General features: G+C 55.4%; 1 protein-coding gene and 1 long non-coding RNA gene across 4 annotated transcripts in view; one reads left to right on the top strand and one right to left on the bottom strand.

The window, feature by feature from the left end:
- The window catches only part of LOC127488456 (uncharacterized), a 38,149-nt gene extending 32,863 nt beyond the window's left edge, over positions 1-5,286 (bottom strand). Inside the window, exon 1 of the long non-coding RNA XR_011381169.1 lies at positions 4,637-5,286. This is a non-coding gene — a long non-coding RNA (uncharacterized lncRNA). The remainder of the gene's footprint in view (positions 1-4,636) is intronic.
- Positions 5,287-5,294: 8 nt separating this feature from the next.
- Positions 5,295-17,906, top strand: LOC127488924 (golgin subfamily A member 2-like). Of its 3 annotated transcripts, none has more exons than XM_051839614.2 (14): positions 5,295-5,451; positions 6,770-6,892; positions 11,250-11,357; positions 11,634-11,677; positions 11,798-11,861; positions 12,433-12,489; positions 12,652-12,732; positions 13,581-13,619; positions 13,726-13,784; positions 14,093-14,234; positions 14,776-14,863; positions 15,217-15,545; positions 15,794-15,907; positions 16,411-17,906. In XM_051839614.2, the coding sequence occupies exons 1-14, from the start codon at positions 5,365-5,367 to the stop codon at positions 16,663-16,665; spliced, it is 1,590 nt and encodes a 529-aa protein (XP_051695574.2). In that variant the 5' UTR covers positions 5,295-5,364; the 3' UTR covers positions 16,666-17,906. The 3 variants fall into 3 exon arrangements, with proteins under 3 accessions (XP_051695574.2, XP_069910909.1, XP_069910910.1); XM_070054808.1 differs by lacking the exon at positions 5,295-5,451 and adding an exon at positions 5,468-6,551; XM_070054809.1 differs by lacking the exons at positions 5,295-5,451; positions 6,770-6,892 and adding an exon at positions 9,673-10,975.
- The last annotated feature ends 201 nt before the right edge of the window (positions 17,907-18,107 follow it).

Raw genomic sequence — 18,107 nt, 5'->3', positions numbered from 1 at the left:
CAAACAACAAGGGTCCTCCTTGCCAAATGACTGCGAAGGGATACAGCTGTTCCATAAAAATTAATATTTCTAGGGCTTGTTGTGGATCACATCTTTCCATCTGCATTGCTTTAATTTGTTTTTCAATTTTCTGTAACGCCAAGCGGGCTTCTATTGTCAGTCTACGAGGGGAATCAAGCTGGGCATCTCCTTCTAAAATATTGAATAATGGCATCATATCTTCGGTAGTTAATTTACAATAGGGCCTCAACCAATTTAAATTGCCACATAATTTTTGGAAGTCATTAAGGGTCTGTAACCCATCTATTGCAATTTCAAATTCTAATGGGGTTACCTTTTCAGAAGTTACTTTAAGTCCTAAGTATTGTACTACTTCCCCTTTTTGTATCTTCTCTGGCGCTACTTGTAACCCAACTTTTTCCAAATATAATAGCAGCAGCTTATATGCTTCCATTAGGTGACTTTCACTTTCAGCCGTTATTAACAAGTCATCCATGTAGTGTAAAATTTGTACTTTTGGGCACTGTTGTCGAACCGGCTCTACTGCCTGGTCAACATATAGCTGGCATATGGCAGGACTGTTAGTCATTCCTTGGGGAAGCACCTTCCATTCATATCTTTTGTCGGGACCTTGATGATTAATGGAAGGTACGGTGAAAGCAAACCTCTGAGTGTCTTGTTCATGTAGAGGTATGCTAAAAAAGCAGTCCTTCAGATCGAGTACTATTAGTGGCCAATGCTTTGGGATCATAGTAGGAACCGGGAGTCCGGGTTGCAATGCCCCCATGGGTTGCATCTGCTGATTAACAGCCCGTAAATCATGCAACAACCGGTATTTCCCTGATTTTTTCTTTATCACGAATATTGGCGTATTCCATGGGGAGGTTGATGGTTGCAAATGGCCTGCCTCTAATTGTTGTGATACTATATCATTTACCGCAGCCAACTTTTCCTGGGTAAGGGGCCACTGTGGTATCCACTTTGGCTTGTTGTCCAGCCATGACAATGGCAGCGGCTGCATCTCAGTGGCCCCCACGAAAAACCCGTGTCCTGTCTTTTAAAATCGCCTATGGGCTGGGCTAGGTCCCTTCTGCCTTCTCTGGAGCCTAATCCTCTCTCCTGATATCCCTTTTTATACATAATACGCCGTCCTGTAGAACTCTCCAATTGATCCTCATTTGTTAACGTCAGTCCCAATTGTTCTAAAATGTCTCTTCCCCATAATGTGATGGGGAGTGCACTAACATAAGGTTGCACATTTCCCTTGTTCCCTTCTTGATCCTGCCAATGAAGCACCTGAGCACTCCTTGATGGTGTCATGGCCGCACCTAGGCCTACTAAAGTATTATCTCCTGGCTGAAGGGGCCATGACTTCGGCCAATCATTTTCCGAAATTATACTTACATCCGCACCTGTGTCTAGCAGGCCCTGAATTGACTTTCCTCTAATGGTTAAGGTCCACAGAGGTCGATCTGCTAGAGATAGGGACAAGGCTGCAAATTTCTCCCCTTGGGGTCCATTAACATCCTGCGCTCCAATCATGATCAGTATTTGAGCCACAGGTTCTTCTGGTTTGATTTGAATAATACCCTTTGTAGATTGTATTAGCACTTTTAACTTATCACAAGGTAATTGAATGACTCCGGTGATGACCATTAGGCCTCTCAAAGCATTTGTTTCTTTTCCTACGATTATTCCAAGTCCGTTATGCTCCGCTGAAATTGTTTCTGCCCTCACCTCTATTGCTTGTGGCCCCATTTGAGGTGTCAGTACCGAATATTCGGTGGCTCGTAACTCTGCGCGGTAAATATTTGGTTTTGGGACCGTGGCACCCACCGATTGTTTTGGCCCCGGGGTGCAGGGGCCCACATTCCGTTTTTTTGCTGTTGACCATATACACCTGATCTTCTTATGGGGCCCGGCTCATTTGGCATCCTCTGGGGATTGCCTGCGCTGTTTATTTTAAAGTAACATTCACTGACCCAATGATTTCCTCTTCTACAGCGTGGGCAAAGGCCTGGTCTTCTCGAGTTCTCTATGCCCTGCCGATCTCGGGCTGGAAATCTGGCCCTACATTCCCTCATTAGATGCCCTTCTCGACCACATCTAAAGCATATACGTCCCCTCATGTTCTGTCTAAATTGTCGGGTTACTGCTACTGCAGCATGTGATCCAGAAACTACATCATCCATGACATCCCTACAGATTTTCAAAAAGGTAGGGATGTCCTTATGCTGCCATGGTCTAAGAGCTTCCCGACATGTTTTATTGGCCTGTTCATACGCCAATCTTTTGACTAAGGGCATTGCTTCTTCCACGGTTTCGAAAATGTTTCCTGCTGCTTCCATTAATCGGTTCACGAAATCAGCGTAAGGTTCGGTAGGGCCCTGTACTATCTTAGTTAGGCTGTGTCTTACTTCTCCTTTTCTGGGTATCACCTTCCAGGCTCTTCTTGCTATCTCTCTCACCTGTAAGAGGACAGCTGTTGGTAATCGGGCCTGCTCATCGGGACAGGCAAATCGCCCTTCTCCATTTAACATTTCCTCATCCCATGCTTGATTCCCTGTTTGATAGTTCTGCTTTGAATATTCTCGCGCAAATTCTTTATAGGCAGCTAGCCACAAGAGGAAGTCACCCCCGCCTAACACCGCCTTTACTAAGTTTCTCCAATCCTCAGGTATTAGGCCTTGCTGCCCGATGTTATCAAGGATTGCCTGAGTGTAACTTGCATGGGGCCCATACAATTGTACTGATTGCTGCAACTCTTTAAGTAATTTATGGTCAAGAGGCGTCCATCCCCTGTTTCCCTGTGGATCCTGAATTACAGGAAACACCTGGCCTGGTTCCTGGTACTGCTCCCAAGCAGGTTTTCTATAAACAGCTCCCCTTTGCTTGTTTTCGGTTCTTGGCCTTTCTAGCTCCTCCTGCATACCTACTCCCTCCATCACTCCTTCTTCCTCCCACTCTTCTTCAATCTCATGGGGAAAAAAGGGGCTTTTCTTTACAGGAGGAAACTTTGGTAGTACCAATGGGCGATACCGGGGTGGTGATTCATCCTTTATGGTTGAATTTGCCAGCCTTGTATGGCCAGGCATCTCTCTCGGGGGCGAGGTTCCCTCCTCAGCTTCCTTCTCCCCCCCATAAGCTTCCTGGCTCTCTAAATCCTTCTTTGATTTTCTTCTCACTTGTTCGTTACAATAGTTGCTCGCCTGGCTGTCCTGCCATAATTCTTCCTGCATTTCACTCCCCTCATTAAGCAACAACTCGATCCCTTCCGTGGGGTTCTGAAGCACCTGATCAACGAGTTGCCACAGCTTCAGCACTTCTATCGGTTCCCCAGCCTCGCGCATTTTCCGTCCCACCTGCCTCCACTGCTGTGGAAACCAGGGGGACGTCTCTACGATTGCTCTTACGAATGCATGAATTTTCCTCCCCCCTCGTTTCCCTTGCTTAGAGGAAAAGCTGCGACGAGGTGGGGAGTAGGAAGAGAGAGAGAGAGAAACCATATTTAGCCCATAGATGATCTTTAGGGAGAAACAGAGGATGGTGCCCAGGAGGAGGAAGAGGTAGCCAGTGGGCAAAGAGTAGCCAAAGAACTCCATTGTCTGTACCGTCTGTGACATGTTGGAGCAGTGAGCGTAATGGAAGACTGAGTCTCCCAGACGTTCCCAGTTAATACCTCCTTCCTAGCTTCTAATTTTCTTCCCCCGCGGCTTTTTTCCTAGGTTCTGACTAGCTTTTCACCGGCACTCTTTCCGTCCGGCCTTCCCCTAGGCTCTTTGCTAGTCTCTCTCTCCAGTAATTTCCCACTTCTTCCCGGTCTTTCCCTCCTAGGTTTCCTATCCGAGTCACGGCACCACTTGCTGCTCCTCCGCACGCGGAGGAGCCGCACCGGACCGGGCGCTTGTTGTTCCCTTTTTTTTTTTACAAGTCCTTTCTATAGTAAAGTAAGAATAAGTAAACAGCAAACTCCCAAAGCAAGAATGAGTAGAGAGAAATGAGAAAGAACGAAGTAACGAACTTCCCCGCGAACTCTCCAACGCACTCTCCAACCAACCCACACCACCATGCCGTCTCTCTCCTCCTATATAGTCCTCTCCACCAATCCCAACTCGACTGCCCACACACCGAGCACGCCGCTCTCCTCCAATCAGGAGCAGCTCCTGCAGCTTGTCAAGTTGGTGAGAGGCAGCTGGGTAGAAGCTGCCTACCTCTCTCCCAGCGCCATATTGTGGGAGAGCAGATGCATAGAATAAATCTTAATTCCAGTAACAGTATAGTCCGAATTGCTCCCCACACCTGGGGGCACAGACTTCCTCACGGATCGGGGGGGTGCAGCCACCATGACGGGGTCGGGAGGTGCTGGCATCCTCACGGGGTCTGGGTCCGTAGCCATGCTCACGGTTCGGGAGCGCAAACATCCTCACGGATAGGGGGGCGCAGGCACACTCATGGGGTTGGGCGGTGCAGGCACACACACGGGTCGGGGGGCACAGACAACCTCACGGGATGGGGTCTGCAACCATCCACACGGGTCGGGGGGCGCAGGCACACGGATGGGTCGGGGGCACAGACTTCCTCACGGGTCGGGGGGCGCAGGCACACGCACAGGGTCGGGGGGGCGCGGGCTACTCACCGTGACCGGAAGGCCCCGCGGCAGCTGTGGCAGGGTCCTGCTCAGCCCTGGAGGGAAGCGTGGGAGAGGCTGAGGCCCCGGAGCTGCTCTGAGGGGAAAGGGGGCCCGTGGGGGCGCGGGAGGAGGAGCCGCCGAGACCTGGGCGCGCCCGACTGGATCCAGCTGGGCGGGGACAGACGCGCTTTCGGGATCAGCGTGGGGCCCCTCGAGGAAGGGCTGGGTGTGAGAGGGGCAGTGTATGGAGGACGTGAAAGGGACCCCCGAGGGGATTTCTGAAACGAGAACGTCTGGGGCACATCTGGGAGGAGTCAGAAAGGGCTCGTGAACTGATGCAGTGTCCCCTGCTCTGCGCTCCGCCCACCTCCTGAGCCCTGGGTTCCGAAGGCCCCGGTTCGGGGGCGCCTGTGGAGAAAGGGGGTCCAGGGCGCGGGCCGGAGAGCGGCCTCTGGGGTCCGCAGACTAACTAGAGAAAGCTGCGCGCGCACCCAAGGGAAATCGCCCCGCCCCCAGAGTGGGCGGTGACAGCTGCACGCGCAGCTCCCATTTTGACGCCTCGGACCACGCCCTTCTTTGTTTCATCTTTCTCACTGACCAATGGGCTTGAAGTGTGGCGACCACGCCCACCCAGCCCCGCCTAGTTCTGCCCTGAACGGGCGTCTCCTGGCTCAGTCACACATCTGCGCGGTAGCTGCTGGGAGCAATTCGCATTGGTTGCCGGGATCGTGGTGATGTGGCCCCCCCTCCCCCCGACCCCTCCCCGCCCCGCGATGTCGGAGGAAACTCGACAGAGCAAACTGGCTGCGGCCAAGAAAAAGGTAAAACATCGGGTCGCGCCCCCCGGCCCAGCCCACTGCCCGTCTGATTGTCGGTCCGTGGCGGGGTCTGTGCGGCTCCTCAGACACTCGGGTCGAGCCCGAGCGCCCCTTGGCTTCCCCCACCCAAGTCCTCTCAGCCAGCACCACCCCCTCAGCACCCAGCCCCCGCCCTGGCTTGTCGCCCCTGGGTGACTTTGGGCCATTGGCTCCTGGGGCTCCTCGGCCCAGCCTCAGACCTCACCTCCGGCCTCCCGAAGCCGGACCTCCTTGGGGTCTGTGGGCTCAGTCTCCAAGGACTCGGGTCCCTACCCTGTGCCCCACCTCCCCCTGCGCAGAGCGTGGGTAGGGCAGAGTGGGATGTAGTGAGGTCAAATCCCCCTGGGGACTGGCATTACCTCCAGCTCGGGCTTTGATCTCCCGGCCCAGTCCCCTAAGTCCTCACCCCCTTTCGGCTTCCGCCTGCAAGGGGACTGGGGACTTGGGGACCCCCTTCCTCAGCTCGGACACTGACAGTGAGATGTGTCCCGTTCCCGGGGAGCTGGAAGTGTGGGCAGTGTTTCTGGGTGACCGCGGGAAAACTGGTTTGGTTTTCCCCCAGGTTTCTACTCTCCAGAGACTTTGGGGGGTGTGCGAGTTCTCAGGCTCCCATTCAATTTCCCTGACCCTGGGAGCAGAGTGCCCCACACTCAGGCTCTCTGGAGTGACAGCTGTGTGACCGTCTGTGAAACAGACCTTGGGAGACTAAACTTTATAGCCTGAACCCTCCCCAGGGGAGTTTTTGAAGCTGGGTGAGGGCACTGCCACAGAGGAGCGAGGGAGCAGCTTGGTGAGGCCATCCTGTGGCTTGGGACGGAACCTGTCAAGACATCATAATGGGCCCTTGGCTGGAATAATGCCTGGGTTCTACTCTTTCTCCTCGGTGTCCAGGGTTCCTCGGGGTGCCCCTCGAAGTTCTGTGAGGTTCTGATATGGAAGAAAGGACCCAATGTCTTGTTTCCAAACCACACAAAGTACAATTCCTGACCCCATAATGTTTAACCTTCTACCTCTACCTCTGGTTTTGCTCCCAGCAGCTGCTGATTCTTGGCAGAACCCCAGAAGTGAGAGTTGGAAGCTGATTTTAAATTCCATCATTCCCTTTTATTGAAGCCATGTTGTCAGTTCTTCAGAGGTTAACTGATCATTCCAGCCCCTTGAAGGGTTGTCAGTGGCATGAAGTCAGTGGTGGACATGAGAGTTCTTGTGAACACTGTGAAGTAGGATGTGACCGCAGGGGCTTAGGGCATTCCAGAGAATCAACTGCTTTTCCTTTCCACAGTTAAGAGAGTATCAGCGGAAGAACAGGCCTGGTGGTCCTGCAGGAGGAAAAAAGAAGAAAAACCTTAAAAACGGCAGTAGCCCTGAGACAACCACTTCTCGGGGTTGTCACTCAACTGAGGATGTGAGTCTTGGCTGGCCAGGCTGCTGGGGGCTCGGGGGCTAAGGGGCAATGGGGGGTGGGGGGTTGGGGATCCAGAGGACAGTGGAAGATGGTGGAAGGGAGTGTTAGCTACTGGTCAAGGATTCTGGGTTTGAATGCTCCCTTTCCCTCTGCTAGGGATATGATGTAAGGCAAACTGTTCAAGCTTTCTGGGCCTCTCTCTCCACATCTGTGAAACAGATAGGGCTGATGTTTTACTCACAAAGTTTGAGAGTTTTTGCTGTTCTCATATTAATCCAGAATACAGGGTCTTGTAACATTCATAGTCGCTGGTATTTGCGACTTCCTCATCCCTGGCCTCAGGAAAAGCCAGGTCAGCGAGAGCAGCCTGGCCATCAGGCTGTCCCCTTAGGAAGCCCCAGGCACTGGGATTCGGCCTTGGCTCTGGGTGACCTCAGAAAAGTCACAGCCTCCCCTGAGCTTCAGTTTCAGGCTGTCAGATATTATTGGATTGGAACAGTGTCTTCTAATTGTTGAGCTGTAGCCTCCCTTGTTCAAGAGAACCCTTCTGCAGAAGTCTGGTTTTAACATGGAGAGTGGGGGTCGTGTCTGGGGGAGGGTCTGAGAGCCGCGCTGGTCAGTGACTGCGCTTCATGTGACTCTGGGGCCTGGGGACTTTTCCCTCTGTCTGGTGAGGCAGCAATGGCCAGTCTGAGAGGATGGCCTGGGGGGCCACGGTGTGGATCTCTGCTCTTCCTCAGCCTCCGTTTCCTGACTCCACCTCTTCCTTCCCCGACATCCTCGCCTCTCTCTAAGCCACGTCTCTGTGTCTTCCCCTGCCCTTGTTTTCCCCTTTTCACCGCCTCTAGATGCAGGCCATACTGAAGGTGCTGGTGTCTGACCTTAACCGTTCCGATGGGGTAGCGCTGCCCCATAGGACAAGTGGAAGGGGAGGCAGTGCCGAGACCCCCTCTCTGGCTTGCTGCCTCGCAGGTGTGCATGTCCCTGAGGCTTGTCTCGTTTGGGGGAGCCTCTGCCCCTGGCTTGTTTTATGTTGCTGCCATTAACCCTCGGCCTGCTTATGTCTGCTTCCTCCCCTGCTTGGTTAATTGCATTTTTTCCCTTCCCTCGTGTCTTTTATCATCTTGGAGAGGGTAAGGCACACCTCAAAGATTCGGTAATTTGGGAATAACTTTCAGAGCAGGTCTGTGGGGTTTTGGGCTTTGAATGCCCGGTGCGGTCAGACCAGGAGATATTTGAAAAAATACAAACTCTGTTACATTTTGCCCTCTGGGCAAGTAGACCAGATGGAAGTGAGTGATTTTTCAACTTGATGAATTCCATTTTGGTTTGAGAGTGAGAAGGTAGAATTAAGAGAAAATGAATTGGCTTTATAATCGCAAGGATGGAGGTCAGCTTTTCAGAGGAACTAACCAGCAAGGATGTGAGGCTACCCAGACAGACCAGTGCTAGGACACTCTGCCTGCCCCTCATCTCTTTGACAAATCAGATGGGACGCTCAACCGTATTCACTGGGCCCGTGGACGGCAAAGGCATTGGCTGCACAGTGGTGGAAGTAGAAGAACAAGACAGGAGACACCGTGGGGGTGACAGAGTCCTCTGAGAGGGGCAGGGGAAAGGCGGCAATAGGCCAGCTGCGTGGCTAGGTGAGGGAGGTGGGTTCCGAATGGACTTGCAGCTTGAGGAGGTGGCATTTGAGGCCAGTGTGAAGATTAAAAGTGGGTAATATTCATCCACGTGGTGAGTGGGGGAGGCAGAGGGAGCAAAGAGGTCATAGGCAGCATTGTGAGGTCATAGAACACCTTTCAGGGCTGCAGGGAGCCTGGGTTGGGGGAGGGGCAGGGCACAGGCACATGGGGCTAGGTAGGCCATAACCTGCAGATGATGTTGGCACTTCCTGTCTAACTGCTCCAGGGCCTTCAGCCAAGCCAGTGTAGCAGGGCTGATCCAGAGATGGGCCTGGGGAAAGGGACAGGTGGCTGGTCAACCATCATGGCTGCTCCCACCCAGTTAGGTCTGGCCAGGGGCCGTGACTCACTCTATGGCCTCAGAGGAGACACCAAGTGGCATAGTCTGGGCAGGGCCCAGGCACGGAGAAGTCCTGACAGCTGTGTATATGACTTCTAGGAGCTCAGTGTACTTGAGCCATCACCGTGTCTCCCTAGGTTGGCATGAGCAGGAAGCTGGAGTTAGAGCTGGAGCTAGGCATCAGGCTCGGGCACTCTGAAGCGAGGTGTAGCCTTCTCATCTGGTATCCCGACACCTAGGCTAAGCTCCCACCTTAAGACTTAGAATTGTGAATTGATTGTTCACAAAATAATCACGATACATAGATTCAATTTTTATTTACTTATTTATGTATTTGAAAAGCAGAGTTACAGAGGAGAGAGAGAGAGAGAGAGAGAGAGAGAGAAGTGTTCCATCTGCTGTCCACTCTCCAAAGGGCTGCGCCGGCCGGAGCTAGGCTGATCGGAAGCCAGGAGCCTGGAGCTTCCTCCAGGTCTCCCACATGGGTTCAGGGGCCCAAGGACCTGGGCCGCCATCTGCTCCCTTCACAGTCTATAGCAGAGAGCTGGATCAGAAGAGGAGCAGCCGAGACTTGAACTGGTGCCCATATGGGATGCTGGCACTGCAGGCGGTGGCTTTACCTGCTAAACTACAGCACTGGCCACGGTACCTATATTTAAAATTGCTCAGAGGAGCTGGTGTTGTGGCACAGTGGGTTGAGCTACTTCCTATGATACTGGCATCCATATGAGTGCTTGAGTCCCAGCTGCTCCATTTCTGTTCCACTTCCCCGCTAATGTGCCTGAGAAATCAGCACAAGGTAGCCCAAGTGCTTGGGCCCCTGCACCCATGTGGGAGATCTGATTGGTGTTTCTGACTCTTGGGCTTTGGCTTGGCCTGGCCCAGTCTGGCCCATGGTGCCCGTTTGAGGAGTGAACCAATGGATGGAAGATTCTCTCTGAGTTCCCTTTCTCTCTGTCACTCTGCCTTTCCAATAAATAAAATAAACCTAACAAGTCAAGGAAACTGCTCAGAGAAGTGCTCTCCTCACTCCCCTGTTGTTTCTGTGTCTAAAATAGAGCTCAGTGGGAACTAAGATGCTAAGAGGGACCTGGGTCCATGGCTGGGAGTGCAGCCTCTCTAAAGTCTCATGCCTGGCCCGCTGCTCTTACCTGATAGATGCAGTCACAGACATTGTCAAGGCAACAGTGGGTTCTGAGGACAACAATCGCTGTGGGCGGTGGGTTCCAGGCCATGGTCACGGTAAAACTGCAGACTCAGCACGCCTCATCCTCATCTGTAGGCTTTGCAGCCTGGACTCTAAGGAGGCAGCCGATTGGGGTTTTCAGAGGCCAGGGCTGAAGGGTCCAGAGAGCAGCCAGCAACTGCCTGCCTCCACTCAGCTCCTCTGGCTACTGTCACTTGTTCAGCCATCTTGGCTGTGTGAGGCCATCTGGCCTGCTGACATGAGGTGGTCTCTAGAGCCAGATGCTTGGACCGAGAGTTAGGCCTGAGCCTGGGAAGAAGCTGGATGGGGCTGGCCGAGGGAGGGGGTCCCGCTGCGGGAGAAGGAGGAGAGGCTTCTCCATGGCTCCAAGTGCTAGATCCCCACATTGTTCCCTAGCAGTTTTTCTGGCAATGAGGCGCCATGACCTCCATGTGCCAAGTCAAAGAGCAGATGTCTTACCTGTGATTTCCTGGCTTCTTTTGGTAGAGTAGGTGTTTCTGGAGCTGCGGGATTGGGCTGAGAGGTATGCCCATGAGGCGGCTGTGGTTGATTTTATCTCCAGAAAGCAGGGAGGGGCTTCTTGGGCAACATTTCTCCTTGGAAAGGCCTGAATCAGAGAAATGCAGCTGATGGTTGAGGCAGAGAGGAGGGCAGGGAGAAAGGGCGGAGAGCAGGAGAGGGCAGCGGCAGAGAGCTACCTGGAGGGAGCCCCATCACCACCAGCAGCCTCGGCCCAGCAGGGGCCTAGAGTTAGGGTCACTGTGCGGCAGAGACTGGCTTTCTAGAAGAACACTGCCGTGTTCCCTGATGTTGGTGCCCGTTCCTTCTGCCTGCTGTGGCTGCCGGAGGTCAGAGCCCTTGCAGAGGTCCAGGGAGAACCAGGGCCTCGTGTCCACGGAGGTCGTAGCCCCCCCTTCCTTTGAGCTTTGGCCACCTGAAAAGATGCCACGTGTCCCCAAGCCTGGGCAAGCCATTCCCACAACCCCTGTGGTTCCCAGCATGTGTGACTGTCACTCTGACTGCTACAACATCTTCCTACCTGCCCTGCGCCCTTGTGTCCATGGCAGCGAGGCACCTCCTCTCCTGCATGGCCCCCTAACCCCCTGCTCTGTTCCCTGACAGGCGCCCAAAGACCGCGCTGCTCCTGCACCACCCTCTGCTGATGCCACCGTGTTACCTGGAGGTGTAGCGTCCCCTGGCGCTAGTCTAACTAGCATGGCACCAACTCAGGTTTGTGCCTCTGTCCTTGTGCCTGCTACCCCCGTATGCTTGCACCATCTCCCTTCCCAGAGGACTGCGCCTGCTGTGCCTTCTCTTCTCCTTTCTTCCCGCAGCTTGGTTCCCAATGCCAAGCACCCTTCCCGGCACTGGGGTGGGGGAGGCCAAGGCGGGGCTTTCTCTTGAGCTTGTGGCAGTGGCAGGTTGCTGGAAGGAGCTGGGCCCCTGCCACCCCTGGGTGGTTCTTACTGGAAATCAGGTGATCACTGTTTCTTTCTTCTCCCTCAGATCCATGATGCTGACTATGGCCCTGTCCTCATAGATGAGACCAAGTGAGTGTCTTCCTGTGCGGGCAGCAGTCCCTAAGCCATGGGAGTGAGGGCAGGCCACGGCCCAAGGACCTCTTTTGCATCAAGCCCCTGCACCCCTAACCTCTGTGTGTCTGTCCCTAGGACATTGTCCTCCACGGAGAGCCTGCGTCAACTTGCTCAGCAGCTCAATGGTCTTGTCTCCGAGGTACCCCAGACACTGGGACTCAGGAAGGGAGGAGAGAGAGGAAAGGACAGAAATGGAGGCTGGGATTCCTGAGAGATGGGGAGATCCTGGAATAGACTGACCTGCTGGGCCGTGTTGGGCAGGCTGGGTGATGGCTTCTTCTTGGAAGCCATACAGATGAAGGACATGGCCATGAGAATGGTGACAATGTATCTCAGCGCAGGAAGCATAGGGAGAGCATCACTAGGGAAGGGAGGGGGATGGTGATGAGACCCAGGAGAAGCTGGCATAGAGGGTGATGAGAGGAAGAGGCCCAGCTGGGCAGAGGAGTTGCCAGGTGGGGGTGGCGGGGGGAGAAGTAGCCTGAGGGTAGGCATAGAGGGTGATGAGAGGAAGAGGCCCAGCTGGGCAGAGGAGTTGCCAGGTGTGGGGGGGGGAGGTAGTCTGAGGGTAGGCATAGAAGGTGATGAGAGGAAGAGGCCAAGCTGGGCAGAGGAGTTGCCAGGTGGAGGTGGGGTAGAGAAGTAGTCCAAGGGTAGGGACTTGGCGGTAGAGGACGTAGCGTCTCCATGGGAGCTCTTGTCTGTTCTAGTCAACGTCCTACATCGGTGGAGAGGGCCTCACATCTTCCTACATGAAGGATCTGGAGGTGAGTGGCTCTGCAGGGCCAGCCCCCCCCTTCTCCCACAGCGGGGGCTGAGTGCCCCACTGCCAGCTGAGATAGCCCATGCCCCCCCACCAGCCCTAATGACTGCTCTCTCTACCTCTCCCCCAACCCTCCTGCAACTCCTCCTCTCTGCATGCGCCTCAGAGCCGGTACCAAGAGCTGGCAGTAGCCCTGGACTCCAGCTATCTAACAAACAAACAGCTCAGTAACACCATAGAGGAATTGGTAAGAGCCCAGTGGGGTCCCCTGATTCCATGCTGCCCACCCTGGGCTTCCGCTTCCCCATGGGCTCTGAAGAAAGGGGCTGGGGGCCCCCTGGTGCCGAGGGAGAGTGGGGTGCTGGGTGGGCCAGGTCTCAGCTGGAGGGACCCCAGAGCATGGAGCATGCAGCATGGCTCTCGTCCTGTCACTGCCCTCTCCGCCTCCTCTCTTCTCCAGACACCCCTGCTTGCACCCTGGCCACACTGGCCCTGGGATTGTGGCCTCTCGTTCAGCGCTGGCCACGAGCCTCATGTCCCTGCCCTGACTCAGGCCCTGACTTGAGCTTTGAGTTTGGACAAGCGCCTCTCCACCCTGGGCTTGAGTTTCCCAAGGAGGTTGAAATGGCAGTTGTCAAAGGTCTCTTTTAGCTCTAAGAATCCAAGATTTCCAGGCTCCCTGGGACGTCAACCTTAGGGAGAGAAGGGATCTTACCTGTGCTTTTCATTCCTGTATCCCCGCTGTTAAGAGCAGCCCCAACCCCTATGTAACATGTGCTGAGCCGTCGAACGATGCGCACACCCCTGTAAATCCAAACCTAGTGGAAGGCCCGTCTTTTCTCACATTCCGTTTCTGGAGGCTCACCTTACTGTCCCCTAAGAAGAATCCCGATTCAGACGCGGTTCCACAGCTGTGAGCAAAAACCAGCAAAGACCCACATGCTCTTTCCTTGGGAGCCTCGGGACAGGTCCTGTGCCCATAGGGTCTGAGAACGTGCCCATCCCGCCCTGGCCCCCTGCCCACCCCCTCTTGCTCTGGGAGTGGAGTAGAGGGGACATCCTTAGTCACCTTCCCTTCTTTGACTCTCCCCACAGAAACAACAGAACCAAGAAACTATGGAGCAAGCGGAAAAAGTAATGTGATTTCTGTGTCTGCTCATGGCACGGCTGCTGGGTCTGCACCCCACCCCCTCCCCATCCAGGGTCCCTGAGAACTGATGTAGCTTTTCTGTGTTTGCAGCACACCAAGGAGTTGACCAAAGAGCGAGATGCTCTGAAACTGCTGTTATACAAGAACAAGTAAGACGGGGAAGGTGGCGGGAGGAGTTTGGGGGACCTTAGTACAGGTGACGAGGGGAGGGGTGCCAGGGAGCATGAGGAGGAAGTGGCTGTACAGGCTGGGACGTGTGCAGAGCCAAGCTCTGGTCCCAGCTGTGCCACCAGCTCATGCGATGGCCTCAGGCAGCTTAGGTCCTCTCTCTGGCCTGCCACGGGAGTGACCTGATTGTTGGGGACCCCTCCAACACCAAGGTTCTTGGCAGGTGCAGCAAGAAGGTGGGTTGGTCACCAAAGTGGTCCACTCTGTTTGCTCATTCCTCTCACCACAGCAAAAACAATGAGGACCTGAAGCAGCAGAACTCTGAGCTCCAAGAGAGGCTTCGAGTCCTCGTGACCGAAAAGAAGACCCTGCAGCTGGGCACGGAGGAGCTGCAGAAGAAGCTGGAAATGTCTGAGCTGCTGCTGCAACAAGTAAGAGGCTGCAGCCCACGAAGCCCCAGCCCTAGCCCGCGGGGGCCACCATCCCCAGGGACTGTCAGGGAGGCCCCCAGCCAAGAGATGGAAATTCTGAATCCTTATTCTGGTCCTGCCCTAGAATCCTCCAGAAATTGCTAGAATTCTGCAGAGAGAGTCCCTGCCTGGACCTACACAATCAGAATCTCAGTGATACAGCTTTTCAAAAATGTGTATTTAAGCATCTCGGTTTCCGTTGGAAAGGCAGAGGCAGGCAGACAGAGATGGAGGGAGATCTGCCATCCACTAGTTCATTTTCCAAATGCCTTCAACAGCCAGGGCTGAAGCCAGGAGATTGAAACTCAATCCAGACCTCCTGTGTGGGTGTCGGGATCCCAGGAGGCCGTCCCCTGCTGCTTCCTAAGTTGCACAGTACAGCAAGTGCACCTGCTGAGGCCTGCAGCCAGAGGTGGCTGCGTGTTTGGGTTTTGGGGGCAGCGTCGGTGCAGAGGGAGGCAGTGGCCCCTGCTCATGGCTCTTTTCCCTGTGCTCTGGGCAGCTCTGCACGCTGAGGGAGGAGAAGGAGTGCAGCCTGAGTCAGGTGCGGGAGCTGGAGACCACCGTGGTCGAGCTCAAGAGCCAGATGGGTAAGCAGGGGCAGAGGTGGCCTGGGAGCCGGATGGGTGTCGGGTGCCCCGGCGAGGGGTGTTGTGGCAGAGGGAAGCAGGTCTGTGCCGGTGGATGGCAAGTCTTGTTATCTCTTTGAGCATAGGTGACCTCATCTGTAAATAGGGGTGGCGTACCCACTGTCCACCATGCACGGTCAAGCACTCTGTGTCCTGGCTTGGAAGGGTAATGACCATCTGAATATGGAAAGTTGTTAGCCAAAAAGCCAGCACCGGGGTGGGGGCAAGAAGTTGGCCTGAGGAGCTAAGGACCAAGACAGGAGCTTTTTGAAAACCCAGAGGCCAGGGCCCCTGATGGCTGCTTCCTTTCTCAGCTGAGCCTCCCACCCCAGAGTCCCCAGCTTCCCCCACGGGGCCGTCGGAGGCAGAACAGCAGCTGCAGGTGCAGGCTGAGCAGCTGCAGAAGGAGCTGGAGAGCCTGGCGGAACAGCTGCAGGCCCAGGTGCAGGACAACGCAGGCCTGAGTCGCCTGAACCAGCAGCAGGAACAGCGGCTGCTGCAGCTGGAGCGGGAGGTGGAGCTGTGGGGCAGCCAGGCCGAGGAGCGCAAGCAGAGCGACCGCGTGACCATCAGCCGCGTGCTCCTGCAGAACCGGGAGCTCAAGGAGCAGCTGGCCGAGCTGCAGGATGGCTTCGTGAGACTGGTGCGTTCGGCCTCCCTGGGCAAGGCCTCTGGCACAAAACACTTCCCTCTGGGCCTTCACTCCCCCGCCACCAAAGGGGACGGTGATGACCTAGGCAGGTGCCCTGTGAGCCAGGACCCTGCTCAAATGTCTGTCGGAGGAGAGGGGCTGAGCTTCCAGCCCTCCAGGCACTATGGGAGGCGGACACCTGGTGCTGGGATCCGGATGCAGCCGCTTTGGGTGGCAACGGATTGCTTCTCTCTGTGCAGAGCAATGACAACATGCGGCTCACCCTCTCGCTGCAGTCAGAGCAGCACATCAAGAACGAGCTGGCCAGGGAACTCGGCCAGCTGCAGGAGAAGCTGGGGGAGCTGAAGGAAATGGTAATGCTCAGCCTGACTGTGAAGGACTGGGCCATGGGTACAAGTCTCTGGGGGGGGCAGTGCTAGGCCCAAGAGGGAGGCCGCTCCAGTCTGGAGTGACAGGTGACCTCCATATCGACTGTCCTGCCTCTCTTAGGGCTGGTAGCCCCGGGATCCTCCCAGGCCTGGACATCATTGTCCCACGAGAGGCGTTTCACCCACCTTAGCTACCCTTTGCTAAGCCTCAGATTCCTGACAAAGGAACTTAGCATTTTTCCTTACACAGGTGTTGAGGATGAGCTGAGATTGTGCATGTAAAGTATTAGGCACAAGTGTTCCCCTAAAGATGATGCCTTCCCTCTCGTGTGTGGCCTCAAGTTAAAGTGATGGGAAAGAAGGGGATGAGGTGTGAGGCTGGGTGCAGGAGACGCAGGGCTCTGCGCCACTCCCCTGCAACCAGTGGAATCAGTTAGCAAGCCACCACCTGCCCTCATGCTCCCCCCACCCGCCTTGGTCTTCCGCAGATGGAGCTGAAGAGCCAGAAGCCTCAGGGTCTGCACCAACAGCGCGACCAGTGCCTGTTCCACCTGCAGCAGCACGTGGCCGCCTACAAACAGCTGCACTCTGAGAAGAAGGCACTACACAAGCAGCACCCTACTGTGCAGCAGCTCAGGAAGCAGCCACAGGAGATGCAGAACCCCCGGGAGTGCCCAGACTTGGGCACCAACCACTGCATCCCCTTCTACTGGGCTGACGAGCATGACGAAATTATCGTCTAAACACCAGATGCCGTCAGCCCGGAGAGCCCCAACCCCATCCTTGCCACTCCACCCCTGCTAGCCACCCTATCCCCTGCCGTTCCTTCCCAGTTCCCTTCCCTCCTTAGCCAGAACCCCTGATGGGGAGAGAAAGGCCTCTTTAGGCTGCCTCTCTGGAGGACCCCGGGGGCTCCTGGGGCCTCCTCATTTCCAGCTCCATCTTTAGAGGCCGTGACCAACACAGGCAGCATTCGTGTGGCCCCCAGAACAGCCAAGAACAGGGGATGCTCAACCACTTGGGCAAGTCAGCCAGGCAGTTTTCATCGCCCCTCTTGGGGCTAAGTGTCAGCCTGGCCGGCATAATCTGGCCAGGAACATCACATGGGGGCATCAGAAGGGCATGGACATGAGGGCATCAGGCGAGGAGGGCATCTGATTGAGGGTCATTGCTGGGCGGGGGCACCCAGGCAAGGGCATCGCTGGGCAGGGGTCACTTCCGGGGCAGGGGCATCATCATGGGCAAGGGTCACTTCCAGGCCAGGGGCATCATGGGTAAGGGTCACTTCTGGGCCAGGGCATCATGGGTAAGGGTATATGGGCAAGGAGGGCACAATAGGATGAGGGTCCTCTCTGGGCTCCCGGTCCCGAATTGCAGGGTGGCCTGGGCAAGCTGAGGCTAATGGGAGGCCGGGTGCTTACCACAGGTGGCGCTCATGGTAGGCCAGGCGTGGTCCAGCTCTTCACTCCATGCCTGTGCCCCCAGGCAGGCCAGCTGGGAGGCACGGTCAACAGCCCTCAAAGGGTCGGCTGGGGCAGGCGATGCAGGGGCGCCTGTCCCCTTACTAAGAGAGGCACACCAGCCAGGCAGGGCCGAGGCAGGCTAGGCAGGCATTCAGGGGACTCCCTTTTCTTTGGAGGCACTTTGGGCAGGGCAGTAGGCAGCATTCTGTCAGGCCCTAGGACAGTTGGGGCTAACTCTAGGCCTGATGAGGGGAAGAGGCTGCCTCCAGTGGGCCTCCCCACCCCCACCCCCACGTACATATTGTACTTGTGTATATTTTGTATATGCTGGGGGTAGGGCCTCCCCTGTATCATAGCTGAGGCTGGAGCTCGCAAATGAGGAGGAGGTCATAATAATTATTTGGGGCTGGGAAACTTATTTATTGACAGTCTATGGCCCAGGAAAGAGGCGGAGATAGGGTTGTGGCACCATGGTGATGTGGCTCCTGTTATTATCTTGAAATAAAGAGATAGAGCCATACTGCTTGGCCCATGTGTAGCAGCTTTGTCACAGGGCCCAGGGTTTACTTTGCTGCGGGTGGGCACTGCACAGGGCAGCAGGGCCTGCCAGCAGTGGGAAGCCTCTGTGCTGTGCTGAGCGTTCAGTGGGGTGAAGAGGCCTCTTCCAGGCTGGTCTCCTTACACTGCAACCCCAGGGGCACTGCCACGTGTGTGTGTGTGTG

This window comes from Oryctolagus cuniculus, chromosome 12, assembly GCF_964237555.1.
Source record: "Oryctolagus cuniculus chromosome 12, mOryCun1.1, whole genome shotgun sequence".
Classification (NCBI taxonomy): domain Eukaryota; kingdom Metazoa; phylum Chordata; class Mammalia; order Lagomorpha; family Leporidae; genus Oryctolagus; species Oryctolagus cuniculus.
The sequence above is the reverse complement of the archived record's forward strand: the minus strand, read 5'-3'. Positions and strand labels throughout refer to the sequence as shown.

Coding starts and splice junctions, on each gene's coding strand:
- LOC127488924 (XM_051839614.2), top strand. CDS start 5,365: ATGTGGCCCCCCCTCCCCCCGACCCCTCCCCGCCCCGCGATGTCGGAG. Junction 11,862..12,432: donor TCAATGGTCTTGTCTCCGAG/GTACCCCAGACA, acceptor TGTCTGTTCTAG/TCAACGTCCTACATCGGTGG. Junction 14,864..15,216: donor CGAGCTCAAGAGCCAGATGG/GTAAGCAGGGGC, acceptor TTCCTTTCTCAG/CTGAGCCTCCCACCCCAGAG.